Source organism: Lithobates pipiens, unplaced genomic scaffold (assembly GCF_037356315.1).
Source record: "Lithobates pipiens isolate NorthernLeopardFrog02 unplaced genomic scaffold, aLitPip1_a1.2 Scaffold_23, whole genome shotgun sequence".
Lineage (NCBI taxonomy): Eukaryota > Metazoa > Chordata > Amphibia > Anura > Ranidae > Lithobates > Lithobates pipiens.
In genome coordinates, this window is record NW_027507785.1 from 112,807,831 (window position 1) to 112,826,198 (window position 18,368).

General features: G+C 43.6%; 1 protein-coding gene across 13 annotated transcripts in view; it reads left to right on the forward strand.

The window, feature by feature from the left end:
* The window catches only part of PBRM1 (polybromo 1), a 156,545-nt gene that overhangs the window by 57,696 nt on the left and 80,481 nt on the right, over positions 1-18,368 (forward strand). For all 13 annotated transcript variants that reach the window (XM_077452205.1, XM_077452210.1, XM_077452209.1 and 10 more), the window contains exon 13: positions 14,707-14,807. In XM_077452205.1, coding sequence (XP_077308331.1) covers positions 14,707-14,807 — 101 coding nt within the window. The remainder of the gene's footprint in view (positions 1-14,706; positions 14,808-18,368) is intronic.

Genomic DNA, 18,368 nt, shown 5'->3' on the forward strand with positions numbered 1-18,368 from the left:
CGGTAACGACAGCAGCTGCTGCCACAACCGAGGTAACCATCTTTTGAACTGGCATTCCTGTTTACGATAATGGTGGTCTCTGCGGTGGATTTGCCACGAGATCACCGTTATCAGAGGCGGGAGAGGGGCTGCCCGCTGGTCTCCCGAGCCCTCCGCCGCATACTGGAGCTGTCGGCAGCGGCGGAGGTTATCGGGACCTATCCGTGGCTGGGTATGAAGACGAGTGGGGGGAAGATGACCCCCACCCGTCTCCATACTATAGCACTGCGGAAGCGACGTCAAAACGTCACTTACACCCATACGTCTTAAAGGCCCATTTTTCTGTTGCAATTTTTTCAAATGACAACATTTTTTTTTTATTATTATTTTTTTTTTTTTTTGCATTTAAGTCCAAATATGAGATCTGAGGACTTTTTGACCCAGATCTCATATTTAAGAGGACTTGTCATGCTTTTTCCGATTACAAGGGATGTTTACATTCCTTGTAATAGGAATGAAAGTGACCCAATTTTATTTATTTATTTTTAAGTAAAAAAATAAATAAAATCAAGTAAAAATAAATAAGAAATTATTCTTATTTATTTTTTTAAGCGCCCCGTCCCTACGAGCTTGCGCGCAGAAGCGAACGCATATGTGAGTAGGGGCCGCATATGAAAACGGTGGTCAAACCACACATGTGAAATATTGCCGCAATCGTTAGAGAGAGAGAGCAATAATTCTAGCCCTAGACCTCCTCTGTAACTCAAAACTTGCAACCTGTAGAATTTTTTTAACCTTCGCCAATGGAGATTTTTAAGGGTAAGAGTTTGATGCCATCCCACGAGCGGTCACAATTGGGCTAACTTTACTGTTATCTTATTTTTTTTTATTCAAAAAATTTGCGCTTGTAAGATTGCAGCGTAAATACGGTGTGACAAAAGGTATTGCAATGATCGCCATTTTATTCTCTAGGGTGTTAGATTTTTTTTTTATAATATTTGGGGGTTCCAAGTAATTTTCTAGCAAAAAAAACATGTTTTTAACTTGTAAACACTGAGTCTGAAAAAGAGACCTGGTCTTTAAGTGGTTAAAACTCTTCTCTCTGTGGTGATTGGTAAGCCTGTTGCTTTCTACCAGTGATGTTTTCAGTCTAATGTCATTTAAAACTCCTGCAAAGGCTTTTTTTCCCCATACACATTTAAAAATATCTCTATGAAGATTGGAAGCATTCTGATAAGTTGTTTGTGCTCCCAAGCACTCATTAGCCTGTCAAGCTGGGGAGGAGTCCTATTGGTGAGGGAAATTGGTTGTCTGAGGAATCTTGTTTTCTGATCAACATCTTGGAGTTTCAGATGATTTGTCTATCTCTGCAGCATTAAACTATCCTGCTGGAAGCCCATCTGATCTGTTTGAACCCATCAGAGACATTCCTTTCTCCACTCTCACCCACAATGTGGCGTTTTTTGTAGCCATCACCTCTGTGTCCCGAAGGTATAACACTTTCTATGTCATTCTAGGGGCGCGAAAGAAAATTGTAGAGGTTTTTTTTCAGTTTTTTTCCGGGAGTCCATTGAGGGACACCGGTCCCACCCCTCTGGGTATACCATCATACTGTGGTGCTTCTTCAGTACCAATGTGAAGCATGTGACTGGTAAAAAGGGTTATCCTGGGCAGGTGTTCAGTTTGGCAGTTTACAATTTTTCTGATGACAGATGTTCAACCAAAAGGAACTAAGCATTGTTGAACGTGTTTGTTTTCCCTGAAGAGCAGCCCTTTTGTATTGAAAAACCAGCAGTATCCTCTGTGCTTATTCTGATACGAATCTTCTTAACCACTTCAAGACCCAAATACGTATATATAGGTGCATCTCCTAAAATTTGAATATTATCAAAAAGTGAATTTTTTTCAGTAATTCAATTCAAAGTGAAACTCATATATTTCAGAAAGCTGCATTACGGACAGTGATGTTTTTCAAGCATTTCTTTCTTTTAATTTTGATGATTATAGCTTACAGCTAGTGAAAACCCAAAATTCAGTATCTCAGAAAATTTGAATATTATATAAGGCCAATCAAAAAAGGATTGTTTATACAGAAATGTTGGCTTACTGAAAAGTATGTCCATGTACAGTATAGTATGCACTCAATGCTTGGTCGGGACTCCTTTTTGTCAATTTTTAGTTAATCGTCAATTGCGTATATTTAAAAATGGATCAAAGTCTTTATCGAGTAACTATAGTCCTGTTAGTTTAACTTCTATAGTCGATATTGGAGAAGATATTGGAGAGTTTAATAAAAGACCACTGTAGACATGTCACTGGAGAAGTGATCGAGGGGGTGTACATCTCACCTAGGTTGCTACACAGTGTGAGATGGTAAATCCAGGATGGATCAGTTTCTCAGCAGCGATATGCTGCTGAGTTGTTATTTAATTTTGCCGGGCCTGGGTTTATATGGAATGGCAGGTAGGTTTGGTAGAGGGACCTGTCATTCCACATCCCCCGATCCAGTTCTGGGTTTGGGATCAGGTGAGCTTGGATCCTAATTAGCCTGGGAAGCTAAAGGCACTGCAGGGTCTGCAGGTGATCGCTCTCAGCCAGGGAATGAACAATCTGTGTGTTGAAGGAAGCTGCAAGCACAGCCACTGCTGGAGCTAAAACTCACCCTGCGACATCCAGGCGAAAGACGCTGTGTTTGTAAGTGTCAGATAGGTGAGCAGAACCTGTTAGTAAGCGCCCAGCCGGGCTAGGACTTTTATTTTTGTTGTACTTAGAAAGCACGGTGTTGCTGTATATTTTGTTTGCTGGACTGTTTGTACCACGAATAAACGCCAAGATCTGCTTTATAAATTCCAAGTCTGCTGTGAACTGTGTCCAAACACACCCTACCCCGGGAAGATCCCTTACAATTGGTGGAGAATGCGGGCAAAGTCGGTTGCTAGGGGCAACGGTGTGGACAGACTTGGCTACAGCTGCTTATGTCTTGGGTGAAAGCTGCAATGACACTCCAGGAACAGTCCAGCAACATGGAGGAGATGCTGAAGCAGTTTATGCAAGTGAGTTTGCAACAACAGCAACGACATGAACAGTCTATGGCGGCACAACAGCAGATGCATAAGGAAGAGTTGCAAGCTTTGCGCCAAAGCCAACAACAACTTATCGAGCACCTGATAGTAAATCGTGAGGCGCCTGTGGTTACTAATCCACCCATAGTGATGGGAGCCGCTCCAGAGATTTTTTTTGGGAGAAGGACTGTGCAGAAAGCGCTGCAAAAGATGACTGCTGAGGACGATGTTGAGGCCTTTCTAACAGTATTTGAGCGCGTGGCTGAGCGAGAGAAGTTACCAGCCACTGAGTGGGCAGAGGTAATTGCGCCCTATTTAACAGGTGAACCCCAAAAGGCCTACTATGACCTCAGTGAGCAAGAGGTTAAGGACTATACTCGGCTAAAAGAGGAGATACTTGCCCGACTAGGAGTTACTACTGCAGTCCGTGCCCGGAGGGTACGCAACTGGAGCTACAGTCTGGACAAATCAGCGAGGTCCCAGATGTATGACCTAATCCATTTGGCAAGAAAGTGGTTGGAGCCAGACACTTCTACTCCTGCACAAATCCTAGAGAAGGTCGTGATGGATCGCTACCTCCGAGCGCTTCCTACTGACCTGCAACGCTGGGTGGGACAAGGTGATCCTAAGAACGCAAACGAACTTGTCAACCTTGTGGAGAGGTTCCAGGCGACTGAGGACTACCTCCGTGATGTTCCTGCAGCATCTTCACCTCCCCGGAGCGCCAGATCTGTGCCGTCAGCTGGTAAGAGACTTCCATCTATTGGGGGAGTGTGGAGGGGTGCTGATGGGGGGAAAAGGGCTCAAGTGGTGTCTCAGGGACAAAAGACTGGTGATGGTCCCGGGTGGCTAAGGGGCTCTGAAAAGGACTCCTTGCCAAAGAGACCAGGCCCTATCCAGTGTTGGAGATGCCATGAGGCGGGACACGTGTCGGCCCATTGCCCTCTTACCTCTGAACCCATGGAATGTGACGCTAGCCGGCGTCAGTCGCTATTTGCGGAACCATCTTGTGCTGCAGTTCCTGGACTAGAGACTGAACCGCAAATCTGCAATATTACAATCAATGACTTTCCTGTTAAAGCGTTAATGGACTCAGGAAGCCTTGTAACCTTGGTGCATGCTAGCCTGGTGACTGGGGACTTAGAGTCTAAAAAGCATATGAGTGTTGTGTGCATACATGGTGATACAAAAATGTACCCTATAGTGCTGGCTAAAGTCGGGACTGAACAAGGCACCGTACAATATGAAGTGGGTGTGGTTAAAAACCTCATGCATAATGTAATATTGGGGCGCGATTTTCCATTATTCTGGGCTCTCTGGGAAAAAAGAAAAATCCCCAAAAGGAGTGAGGATACCTCTAAGGGGGTTGCCTTGTCCACTGTGAATGATAAAAGTATGCAGGATGAAAATGATTGTTTTCCTTTACAGGTCCTGGCTGGGGAGGAGGAGGCTCCTCCCACTGAGCAAAATATACTAGACTTAGAGGTGTCTAGAGATAATTTTGGGGCTGCACAATTACAGGACCCCACTCTCAAAAATGCGAGAGAGCAGGTTGCTGTAATGAATGGGGTACCTCAGGAACCAGATGCTGAAAAAAGATTTCCACATTTTTCGGTGACTAATGATCTTTTCTATAGGGTTAATAAGGTTAAGGATGAGATTGTGGAACAGCTTCTGGTACCTAAGCCGTACCGGCGTCAGGTGCTTGACATGGCACATAACCATGTTCTTGGGGGACACTTGGGGACTGACAAAACGCGAGAGAGGGTTCTCCAGAGGTTTTTTTGGCCGGCCATATATGATGACATTAAAAAATACTGTGAGTCGTGCCCCACATGTCAGGTTAGTGCCCCAGTGTCACATTTTCGCAGTCCTTTGGTTTCGCTCCCTATTATAGAGGTGCCTTTTGAGCGTATTGCCATGGATTTAGTGGGTCCCATTGTAAAGTCAGCTAGAGGACACCAGTATATTTTGGTAGTCCTGGATTATGCGACCCGCTATCCTGAGGCTGTACCCTTAAGAAACACTGCATCTAAAACAATTGCACGTGAGTTGTTTTATATGTTCTCTAGGACTGGGATCCCCAAAGAAATCCTAACTGACCAAGGTACGCCATTTATGTCGAAAGTAATGAAGGAATTATGCAGACTATTTAAAATCTCACACATCCGTACCTCTGTGTACCACCCCCAGACGGACGGATTGGTGGAGAGATTTAATAAAACTTTGAAACATATGTTGAAGAAAGTGGTGGCAAAAGATGGTCGTGACTGGGATCATTTATTACCCTACCTCATGTTTGCTATTAGGGAGGTGCCCCAAGCGTCCACAGGGTTCTCACCATTCGAGTTGGTCTATGGTCATCACCCTAGGGGTCTACTAGACATTGCAAAAGAGACATGGGAGAATGAGTCCACCCCATACAAGAGTGTTATTGAGCATGTAGCACAAATGCAGGACCGTATAGCCACTGTAATGCCCCTGGTAAGGGAACACCTCCAGAGAGCTCAAGAGGCCCAAAGTAGAATTTACAACCGGTCCGCAAGAATCAGGACATTCAACCCAGGCGATAGGGTCCTTATACTAGTCCCCACTGTTGAGAGTAAATTCTTGGCGAAGTGGCAAGGTCCTTATGAAATTGTTGAAAAGATCAGTGAGGTGAACTACAAGGTGCACCAACCAGGTAGAAGGAAGCCTTTCCAAGTTTATCACATAAACTTGATCAAGCCCTGGAAAGACAGGGAATCCTTGGGGGCGACAAATACTGTTAATAATTTGTCACAACCAATCCCTCCAGTCAAGGTAGGTGATACTCTATCAGTATCACAGAAACAGGAGGCTCAGGAATTTTTACAGAAAAACAAAAACAAGTTCTCTGACCTCCCAGGGCGTACACACCTCATCCATCATCACATTGAAACTGAGCCTAGAAGCAGAGTAAACCTTAAGCCCTATAGGATACCCGAGGCACGTAGGGAAGCCGTATCTGCCGAGGTAAAACGTATGCTTGATCTGGGGGTAATTGAGGTGTCACAGAGTGAATGGTCCAGCCCAATTGTGCTAATCCCAAAGCCCAATGGAACTTGGAGGTTCTGTAACGATTTCAGAAAGTTGAATGAGATCTCCAAGTTCGATGCGTATCCTATGCCCAGGGTAGATGAGTTGATTGAGAAGTTGGGTAACGCCAGGTACATAACCACCCTCGATCTCACAAAGGGCTATTGGCAGATTCCACTTTCTGACGAGGCTAAAGAGAAAACTGCTTTCTCCACCCCTGATGGGCTATTCCAGTATGTAGTGATGCCGTTCGGGTTACATGGAGTGCCTGCAACTTTCCAGAGGTTGATGGACTTGATTCTGCGACCACATCGTGATTACTCAGCCGCCTACCTCGATGATGTGGTCATTTTTAGCCCTGATTGGGAAAGTCACCTCTGTAAGGTACAGGCCGTGTTGGATGCCATAAGTGATGCGGGGTTGACCATAAATGCCGAGAAGTGTGCTCTAGCCCTAGAAGAGGCCAAATATCTGGGCTACATTGTTGGAAGAGGATTGGTTAGGCCACAGCTAAATAAAATTGAGGCAATACAGAATTGGCCTAGACCCCTGACAAGGAAACAGGTTAGAGCTTTCCTGGGTATTACGGGTTATTACCGTAGATTTGTGCCGAACTTTGCCTCAGTTGCTGCTCCGCTAACTGACTTGACAAAGGGCGGAAAGACAGCAATGGTCACGTGGACCCCAGAGGCCGAGGAGGCTTTCCAAAGCCTTAAGTCTGCCTTGTGCCAACCACCTGTGTTAGTCACCCCCGATTTCAGGCGAGAATTTCTGGTCCAGACAGATGCCTCTAGCACAGGCTTAGGTGCAGTACTCTCACAAGTAGTGAATGGTGAGGAGCATCCGGTGACGTACTTGAGTAGAAAACTAACCCCGGCCGAGAAAAATTATGCCATTGTGGAGCGAGAATGTTTGGCAGTGAAGTGGGCCCTAGAATCTTTAAAGTATTACTTGCTAGGCAGGAAATTCAAGTTGGTGACAGACCATGCCCCCCTAACATGGATGAAGTTAAACAAGGAGAGAAATGCAAGAGTGACTAGATGGTTTCTCTCCCTACAAAACTTTAATTTCACTGTGGAACACAGGCCAGGGAAATTACAGGCAAATGCTGACGCATTGTCAAGGGTAAGTTGTCTGTGGGGACAAAAGGCTCAGCCCTCCGGTCTGAAAAAGAGGGGGGGGATATGTAGACATGTCACTGGAGAAGTGATCGAGGGGGTGTACATCTCACCTAGGTTGCTACACAGTGTGAGATGGTAAATCCAGGATGGATCAGTTTCTCAGCAGCGATATGCTGCTGAGTTGTTATTTAATTTTGCCGGGCCTGGGTTTATATGGAATGGCAGGTAGGTTTGGTAGAGGGACCTGTCATTCCACACACCCCCCCCCCCGATCCAGTTCTGGGTTTGGGATCAGGTGAGCTTGGATCCTAATTAGCCTGGGAAGCTAAAGGCACTGCAGGGTCTGCAGGTGATCGCTCTCAGCCAGGGAATGAACAATCTGTGTGTTGAAGGAAGCTGCAAGCACAGCCACTGCTGGAGCTAAAACTCACCCTGCGACATCCAGGCGAAAGACGCTGTGTTTGTAAGTGTCAGATAGGTGAGCAGAACCTGTTAGTAAGCGCCCAGCCGGGCTAGGACTTTTATTTTTGTTGTACTTAGAAAGCACGGTGTTGCTGTATATTTTGTTTGCTGGACTGTTTGTACCACGAATAAACGCCAAGATCTGCTTTATAAATTCCAAGTCTGCTGTGAACTGTGTCCAAACACACCCTACCCCGGGAAGATCCCTTACACCACATAGATGCGTTCTTGCTGGAAAAAATATTTTAAGCAACAGACAGCATGGTTTCGTGAAAGTCAAAAGTTGTCAAACCTGATTTTTTTTTTTTTATGAAGAGGTAAGTAAAACCTCAAACAGAGGGGTGGCTGTGGACGTGGTATACTTTGATTTTGCAAAAGCGTTTGACACAGTTCCCCCACACACAGCTAATGTGTAAGGTAAAGTCTACGGGCTTGGAAAGATCAGTTTGTAAATGGATAGAAAACTGGCTAAAAGACAGAATTCATAGTCTAGTGGTTAAGGATTCATACTCTGAATGGTCTAAAGGTTATCAGTGATGTACCCCAAGGTTCAGTGTTGGGACACTTACTTTTTAATATCTTTATAAAGGGATTAAAAGTACCATTTCAGTGTTTGCAGATGACACCAAACTATGCAGTGGAATAACCTCCTTACAGGATGTCTCCAATTTACAAGCCAACCATAATTCACTGTTTCATTGGGCAACGTTATGCACTTGGGGGCTTAGAATATGCATGCATCATACATACTGGGGGGTACAGCTGGGGCATCCATAGTGGAGAACGATCTTGGGGGTATTAGCAGATCATTGGCTTAATAATAGCATGCAATGCCAAGCTGCGGTTTCTAAAGCAAGCAAAGTCCTTTCTTGTATGAAGAGAGGTATGGACTCCAGAGAGAGATATAATTTTGCCCCTGTTCAAATCCTTAGCAAGACCTCATCTAGACTATGCAATTCAGTTTTGGGCACCAGTTCTCAAAAAGGATATCGGGAAACTGGAGAAAGTGCAGAGAAGCGCAAACAAACTGATGAGAGGCATGGAGGAGTTCAGCTATGAGGAAAGATTAGATGAACTGAATTTATTCACTCTTGAGAAGAGGAGATTAAGGGGGTATATGATCAACATGTACAAATACATAAGGGGTCCATATAGTGAACTTGGTGTTGCGTTATTCACTTTAAGGTCATCACAGAGGGCAAGGGGGCACTCTTTATGTTTAGAGGAAAAAAAAGATTTAATCTCCAAATAGGGAAAGGTTTCTTCACAGTAAGAGGTGTGAAAATGTGGAATAGACTCCCTCCAAAGGTGGTTCTTGCCAGCTCGGTAGATTGCTTTAAAAAGGACCTGGATTATTTTCTAAATGTACCTAATATAACTGAATACTAATATTTATAGGTAAAGTTGATCCAGGGAATATCCGATTGCCTCTCTGGGATCAGGAAGGAATTTTTTCCCCTGCCGTAGCAAATTGGATCATGCTCTGCTGTGGTTTTTCACCTTTCTGGACCAACCGTGGGTATAGGATTGTCTATATGGGATTGTATGGTGGTTGTTGTGTTTTTGTGTTGAACTAGATGGACTTGTGTTTTTTTTCAACTTTTCTGGGAAGGCTGTCCACAAGGTTTAGGAGTGTGTCTATGGGAATGTATATCCATTCTTCCAAAAGTGCATTTGTGGGGTCAGGCACTGATGTTGGAAGAGAAGGCCTGGCTCGCAGTCTCCAAACTAATTCATCTCAAATGTGTTCTGTTGGGTTAAGGTCAGCACTCTGTTCAGGCCAGTCAAGTTCCTCCACGCCAAACTCGCTCATCCATGTCTTTATGGACCTTGTTTGTGCACTGGTGCACAGTCGTGTTGGAACAAGAAGGGGCCATCCCTAAACTGTTCCCACAAAGTTGGGAGTATGAAATTGTCCAAAATGTCTTCGCATTATGAAGTTTTAAGAAGTCCCTTCACTGGAACTAAGGGGCCAAGCCCACCCCCTGAAAAACAACCCTGCACCATAATCCCCCCCCCCACCAAATGATTTGGACCAGTGATTTTATCATTCTAGAATTTCGAGTGCTTTTACACCTTGATCAGCTTGAACAACCTTACATGCTTTTAAATACCTTTTAATAAACCTGATTTATTTTGGGGGCTTCATGTGTTAGAATTTGAGAATTTGTCAATTGAAATTTGAAAGCATTGAAATAATGTAAATCTACTACTACATGCTGTTAGAAAAGTTAGGCCGCGCACACACGGGCGGGTTGTCTGCCCAACTAAGTTCGGCAGACAATCCGACAGACAGTCCGTTCAAAATTTGCATGAACGGACTTGACCACACACGATGAGCAGACAGTCTGCTGAAAGCGTGCGTGATGACGTGTACAGCACGTACGACGGGACTAGAAAAACGACGTCCTATACACTGCAATGCAACCTTCGGCCGTGTAAACCCTTTCTGAGCATGCGCCATACTTGGTCCGTCCAACTTGCCTACACACGAGCGGACTGTCCGCTGAAACCAAGTTTGGACGGACAAAACCAATGCATAACGCACTCCTGAACCCTGCATTCTGCGCATAAAGCACTTCTGAACCCTGCATTCTGAGCATAATGCACTCCTGAACCCTGCACTCTCATGTACTACACAAACACACTGCGTTTGCGATCTACATTTTGGGTTAAAAATGTATCATCACCCACAGTAGATCACAAAGGCAGTGCCTTTTGAACACGGTGCAGGAAACACACATGGGACATGCCTTTTTGACACAGCATTCTGGTGTGACTCAGCTTAACAGGACACTGTGCTTGGTGAACTTTGACTTCATCAGTGTTGTTCAATTAGATCGCCATCTCTCCAAGGTTGCCTACCCCTGCTCTACAGTAAGGGCGCGTACACACGGGCGGATTGTCTGTCCAACTTAGTCCGCTGAACAGTGTTTCAGCGGACAGTCCGCTCGTGTGTGGGCTTCAGCGGACTTTTTCAGCGTGCAGTCTGGCGTACTAAGTATTTCGGATTTTTCGAAATTCTGTCCGTCATACTTTGGTTTCAGCGGACAATCGGCTCGTCAGTAGGCTAGTTCGACGGGCTAAGAATGGCGCATGCTCAGAAAGGATTTACACGGCGAAAGGTTGCATGCTGTGTATTGGACTTCCTATTTCTAGTCCCGTCGTACGTGCTGTACACGTCATCGCGCACGCTTTCGACGGACTGTTTGTGCATCCGTGTGTGGTCAAGTCCGTTCATTCGAAAGTATGACGGACTGTCCGTCGGATTGTATGACGGACTAAGTAGGCCATACAGTCCGCCCGTGTGTACTCGGCTTTAGAGTCTGCTGTAATGGGGCTTACAATGATGTTTGCTTTGAATCGGCCTTACTGAATAAAGGGTCCGGCTCACAAAAGAGCTTTATCAAATGTGTTCACGTCATTGTGTCCAAATTCACTCAGGCATATGTAAAGCTGAACACCAACCTTACCTTCAGTCTTGCACAGTCGCACAAAAGGGAAACCGACAGTGAAGAATTGGGTTTCTCTCTGCGCATGCGCAAATCGTGTTGTGAATGGATCGGCTGCGGGGAAAGGAAGGGGGCTGCACTTTCGGCATGGCAAACTGAGCCAGAAGTGGGAGCGGGTACCTGTCAAAACCAGGTTCTCGCTTCCCCCCCGGTCGGTTTTGGATGGAGCTCTGCTTTAACAGTCCTGGGTCTTCTTTGCAGTATTTTTCATTCCAAGATGTGCCAACCAAATGTTTTCAGTTGGTAAAATTCCTCCTCCTTAGTCCAAGACCCATGGTTGCCAAAAATAATGTAAGATTTTAATTCATCTGACTATAGAACAGTTTTGAATGAGCTTTGGCCCATAGAAGCGGGCTATGTTTTCTGAATCCTGCTCAGATATTGCTTCTTCTTGGGGCGATAGAGCTTCTGCTTGCATTTATGGATGGCATGGCAAACTCTGTTCACAGACAGTGATATTTGGGATTATTCTTGAGCCCGTGCAGTGATGTTAATCACAGAATCATGCCTGTTACTTATTCAGTGCTGTCTGAGGGCATCCAATATTGCGTTTCAGTCTTGTCCCTTGCGCTTTTTTCCAGATTCTCAGAATCTTTTGATGATGATACCTACTGTAGATGACGATATAGTCTTTGCAATTTTAAGGTTGAATATATAGTTTATACATTTTTTAAACAAAATTAGAAAATGACAAATGTCTTTGCAATTTTAAGTTGAGGAACATTTATTTTGAAATTGTTCGACAATTTTTAGATGCAGCTTTTCACAGATTGGTGAACCGCGTCACAGCTTTACTCCTGAGATGCTTTGACTCTAAGGCTGGGTTCACACTGAAGCGATGCGGGAACGCCGCGAATCCGCGGCGGGTTCCCGCATCGCAATCCTCCCGCCGGCAGTTCACACTGCCCTATGTGGACTGCTGGGAGTGTCAGTGAAATGTTAATGACACCCCCAGATCAGTTCGCATATCGCAGTGCAATCTGCAAACTCGGACAGGAATCGGATCGCATGGTGTGAACACCCATGCGATCCGATTCTGCTGCGGACCAAAAAAAGGGTCCTGTGCGAGTTTGGAGCGGGTGCGATGCGAATTCAGCCATACTATCTGTATGGCTGAACTCGCATCGCACAGAGATCGGATGTGATTTGCACTGCAGTGCGGCGCAAATCACATCCGGTTCTCGCTGCCGCAGCGGTGTGAACCCAGCCTAAGATGCTTTTTCTTATACCCAATCATGTTACTGACCTGTTGCCAATTACCTAATTAATTGCAAAATGTTTTTCCAGCTTTTCCTTGTTAGTACCACTTGTCCAGCTTTTTGTTGCCTTGTCTCAACTTTTTTTGAGATGTGTTGCTGCCATCAATTTAAACATTACCTTATTTTTTTTTTTTAAATGGCACATTTTTCTTCAGTTTACACATTTTGATATGCGTTTGATTTTCTATTGTGAATAAAATATGGGTTTATATGATTTGCAAATCATTGCATATTGTTTTTATGTAGATTTTATAGTGTTCCAAGTTTTTTAAAATTGGGGTTGTATATGTTTTGCAGATGTGTTTTATCTCACTTCATAGTTCATTTAAATCTGGCTCTCATCTGCACTGAAACTGAGAAAAATCGATCTTTTGGCAAAAGATCCTTCAGGCGTATAGCAACCTGTGTTTAGCGCTCAGAGACAATTTTGATTTTGCTTGCTGTATATGCTTCCAGGCTTTGTTTGAAAGACATTGCAGCTTAAACTACGAACTCCCCTTCACTGGAAGCTGAAGACTCCTTCATTGGCCTGGGTAGAAATGATGGGTGATATTATGCATATATAGGGCCTGATGGCAGGAAACCCTAACAAGGGAACACCCTTTTCTCTCTGGTCAGGCTGTATTGTCTTTCGGGAATTCTCTGCCTTCAAACTCAGTTAGATTTTCTCTTTTGGGACCCAGACCCACACAACTCTGAGGTGTTTTTCAGGCGTTAAGGGCTAAAAACAGTGCCTGTAAAGTGCCTCAAAAAACGCCTTCCCTGCCACCCCAATGTGAAAGCCCCTAGTGCTTTAACACTGGGGCGCTGCCCTGGCAGGACGTAAAACAAATCCTGCATGCAGCATCTTTGGGGTGGTGGAGAAGTGGTGTATACACTGGTCTGTAACCACCCCTGCCCATTGAAATGAATGGGCACCGCTGCCAAAGTGCTTTGGCAGAGGCTATACACAGGCGCATTTAACCCTTTCCTCGGATGCTAGTGGGGGTTAAAAGTGCTCTGCTAGCGGCCGAATAGTGCTGCTAACGCTGCCCGTGGCTCAGTGTGAAAGGGCTCTAACCCAAACAGGATCACATCCCTATGTTTTGGTTCACTCTAGTCCGATGACAGACATTGTATGTGATTCACACCGCATTGCTGTGCAGATCCCATGTGATGTCTGTGAGATGTGATTTGAGCCATACAAGCTAGCTGAAATCAGCATCGCACTCGCACCGAAAATTTTCACACCTGTGCAATCCGATTCCTGCACCATTTAACATTTCGCACTGCGATTTTCGAACTGATCTGGGGGTGTCATTAACTTTACATGGACACCCCCAGTGATTCACAGATCTTAGTGTGAACCACTGTGCAATGCAGGTGCCATGTGGGAAGCGGCAATGGATTCTCAGGCTTCCTACATGGCACCAGTGTGAACCCAGCCTAAACCCTTCACCAACTGTTCCCGTTTTTCCTTTTGACAGCTTCCAAATACTGTTACTTTTTATTGATTGTGTTATTTCACTCTGCACATCCCCCTCCTTTCACATCTACAAAATAGGATCCTTCTCATCTTTGGTGATTGTTAAATGCAATGCTACACATTTTCACGTTCAACATTGATCATGCTCATGTTTCAAGTGTACGGTGCCACTGTGCTGTCACAACTTATAAAGCTTCGGTAAAAATAAGTTTACTATAAATCCAACCAGCCTTCATTCATTTGTTAATTGAGTCCTTTGTTTTGGCTTTGGAACACATGAAGTCTTAATTCCGGAGTAATATAGGCATCTTTTACTAGCATCCACTCAGTCCTCTTTTTTTTCCTGGTCTGGAAAATACTAAAACCTTTACCTTTTCTTTTGGAATCTGGGTTTATTGAACATTGTTTGTGTGTCTTGTTTGTACATATTTAATTAAACACCGCATTGTTCAGCTTTTCCATGATTTTTTTTTTTTTTTCAGAATGGTGCAGTTATTGTAAAAGGCACCCTGGCCTTTACAGCTCAGAGCTCTTAAGGTCTTTTTGCTGCAGTAGTGAGATTGCAGAATACACACAGTAATGTGTTTAATAACAAATGTTGTGCATGATGAAATGTAAATGTGTCGAAGCTGCTGTATCACAGATTCTGGAGGCTTTTAATATTTATACCCTGATACCAGTTGTAGCTTTTTCCGAGTGAAACTGATCTATGCAGCTGTTTAATATTCATGTATTCTGGGAACGTTTGGCAGAGCGAGGCTGACTCTGGAGATTTGTTCTTTATTTCAGACGAAAAAGAAAGAGCTAGCTCGTAGAGACCTCGATATAGAGGACGGAGACAGCATGATTTCCTCCGCCACGTCTGACACCGGCAGCGCTAAAAGGAAGAGGTACGTTTTTGATGCCTGGAATTTACAACGCCTCTGCTTCCATTGTGTTCATATTGTAGGCCGGGCTTTTTTCATCTGCTTTGCCAGTTGTGGATACTCTTCACACAAGCAGTGATGATTAAACTGTCACCATTATCTACCTGTACTGTTTAATAGACTGATGATAATGAGGAAGCTCTTCCAATTGACCTTTTTAGTTACTGAATATTGAGACGCTGTGTGGTGCTTGCTAACCTCAACACTTGTTGGTGCATTCGTAAGGACCACTGTTCACCTATAATGGAAATGCAGGCTGTATGCACTGATAGCTATGGTCAGTGCTACAATACATTTAGTGAATACAGCTTGGAAAAAGAGCATCTCCTAGCCTTTAAGTTTTATATTATGCCCAAGTTAGTTTGTTGAAGTTCCAAGCTGTTAAAAAGAGCTGCAATAAGCACCAGTTACATCTACACTATTCACCATCTGATCTTAACACAGGGAGGACACCTGGCCAAAATTCATTCCAGACCTCCACGTTTATACAGTCGGGTACCTTGCCAAGTATCCCCTCTATTTCCTTCAGAAACCAAGACAAGTAGAATGGAATGTTACAGCAACAAATTAAGAGTCAACCTGGGACAACAGTCTGCCTGCTGGGGATCCCCCACGTTGCTTAGCCATGGCTGCCAAATTTTAAAACCTTTTTGGAGGCAGGCCCTAATAGGAAATCTAATTTTACGTTTTGGAAGATAATCTCCAAGAAGTCCAGAGAGTAAAGATATCTTTCACTTAATCCTAACCCTTAATCTAATATCTAACATTGTATAAAAAAAAGCCAGAACCTTACAGTACCATTGTGACAGGTTCTGAGATTTAACCATTTGTGAAAATTTAGGGTTAGGTCTTAAAAGAAAAAATTGTAAACCATATTTGTATCCGTAATCTGCGGATCTAAAAAATAATGGCATTAATAGCATGATGTCGACAAAGTGCGTAGCAGTGTTCAAAATGTACTGTTTCTGATGTGTTATTACTGTTCTGCTGTGATATCCATCACACTTTATTTTTAACAAAGCAGCAGTGGAAAGTTCTGGTAAGACTGGCTGTTGCATTTTAATCCATTTCTCAAAAAAGGCTTCAGCTTTGGGGTATGCTGTAATCTGAAGTGATTTCCGATGCAGACATCACAGTGCACCTACATGTGGATTGGCTCGTTTTGCATATTTAGCATAATTTTCTGATGCTTTATCTGGTGGTGGTGCTCTTGCTATAACTGTTTAGATGATTACATCATCTGATTAATTATTATTATGGTCATTCTAGGTTTCATAAAGCTTTATTTGAACCAATGATGATCGAGATTTAAGGCCTCATTCACAATGGCACTCTTGGGGTAAGCTGGCCATAGATGGTTCAAATCTCGGCCAGTTCAGCAGGGACCAGCCGAGATTTGAACTGTGTATGAGCAGGCTGATTGTATTTTTGCTAGTATCCTAAGTACATGGACCTTTTCTTCTGTACAGGGAAATCGTTTGCTTCACTAGTTTATTTTTATTTTTTTAATAGAATGAATGTTTATTAGGTTATTAATACTTCATACATGTAAACAGTGTATTGACATCACAGATTATATGTTCCAAACAGTACAACTAGAGGCAGTTAAATCACAGTTTTACCCAGGTAACGCAGAATGACATTTCATACATTACTCCAGCTTGGATCAGATTTGTATCATCCCCCCCTCTTAGGTATTGTCTGCAGTAGGGTCCAGTGAATGCGTTCGGGTCACAGCAGTTCATCTCGTAATTTATTTTCCCACTGGTACTTAGTGTGCATGTTAGGGGGGAAGGAGGAGATGGGAGGGGGGATGCTCTAAAGAGGGAGGGGGGAGGGAGAGAGGGCAAAGGGGGGGGGGGCGGGGAGGGCAGGACCCAAAAGGAGAGGACCCAAAAGGAATCAAGTCAAAGGACACCAAGGCCAGTGGCCACATGCATCATTATACCATACAACTATTCAACGACCTCCCCACTGTAAAGAAAAGCAGAATGTATATACAAGTGTTGTGCTCATGGAGGGTGTATTCAAATAACCATATATCTAGTTTATTATTTTACTTTACATTCTCCAATGAACTCTTCTATCAACTCTTCACTGTCTTCTAATTCAACAATCGAAGCAAGTGTATTGGTACAGCTTCCTTAAAAACTTGTTGTAGATACTCTTTTTCGCACAAGCAGTGATGCTTAAACTGTCACCATTAGCTACCTGTACTGTCTAATAGACTGATTGATAATGAGAAAGGTCTTCTAATTGACCTTTTAGTTACTGAATATTGAGTATGTTTTATTAGGTTCACAGATGCCATCTGGTGCTTGCTAACCTCATTACTATCAACACTTGGTGCATTCGTAAGGACCACTGTTCACCTATAATGGAAATGCAGGCTGTATGCACTGATAGCTATGGTCAGTGCTACAATACATTTAGTGAATACAGCTTGGAAAAAGAGCATCTCCTAGCCTTTAAGTTTTATATTATGCCCAAGTTAGTTTGTTGAAGTTCCAAGCTGTTAAAAAGAGCTGCAATGAGCACCAGTTACATCTACACTATTCACCATCTGATCTTAACACAGGGAGGACACCTGGCCAAAATTCATTCCAGACCTCCACGTTTATACAGTCGGGTACCTTGCCAAGTATCCCCTCTATTTCCTTCAGAAACCAAGACAAGTAGAATGGAATGTTACAGCAACAAATTAAGAGTCAACCTGGGACAATAGTCTGCCTGCTGGGGATCCCCCACGTTGCTTAGCCATGGCTGCCAAATTTTAAAACCTTTTTGGAGGCAGGCCCTAATAGGAAATCTAATTTTACGTTTTGGAAGATAATCTCCAAGAAGTCCAGAGAGTAAAGATATCTTTCACTTAATCCTAACCCTTAATCTAATATCTAACATTGTATAAAAAAAAGCCAGAACCTTACAGTACCATTGTGACAGGTTCTGAGATTTAACCATTTGTGAAAATTTAGGGTTAGGTCTTAAAAGAAAAAATTGTAAACCATATTTGTATCCGTAATCTGCGGATCTAAAAAATAATGGCATTAATAGCATGATGTCGACAAAGTGCGTAGCAGTGTTCAAAATGTACTGTTTCTGATGTGTTATTACTGTTCTGCTGTGATATCCATCACACTTTATTTTTAACAAAGCAGCAGTGGAAAGTTCTGGTAAGACTGGCTGTTGCATTTTAATCCATTTCTCAAAAAAGGCTTCAGCTTTGGGGTATGCTGTAATCTGAAGTGATTTCCGATGCAGACATCACAGTGCACCTACATGTGGATTGGCTCGTTTTGCATATTTAGCATAATTTTCTGATGCTTTATCTGGTGGTGGTGCTCTTGCTATAACTGTTTAGATGATTACATCATCTGATTAATTATTATTATGGTCATTCTAGGTTTCATAAAGCTTTATTTGAACCAATGATGATCGAGATTTAAGGCCTCATTCACAATGGCACTCTTGGGGTAAGCTGGCCATAGATGGTTCAAATCTCGGCCAGTTCAGCAGGGACCAGCC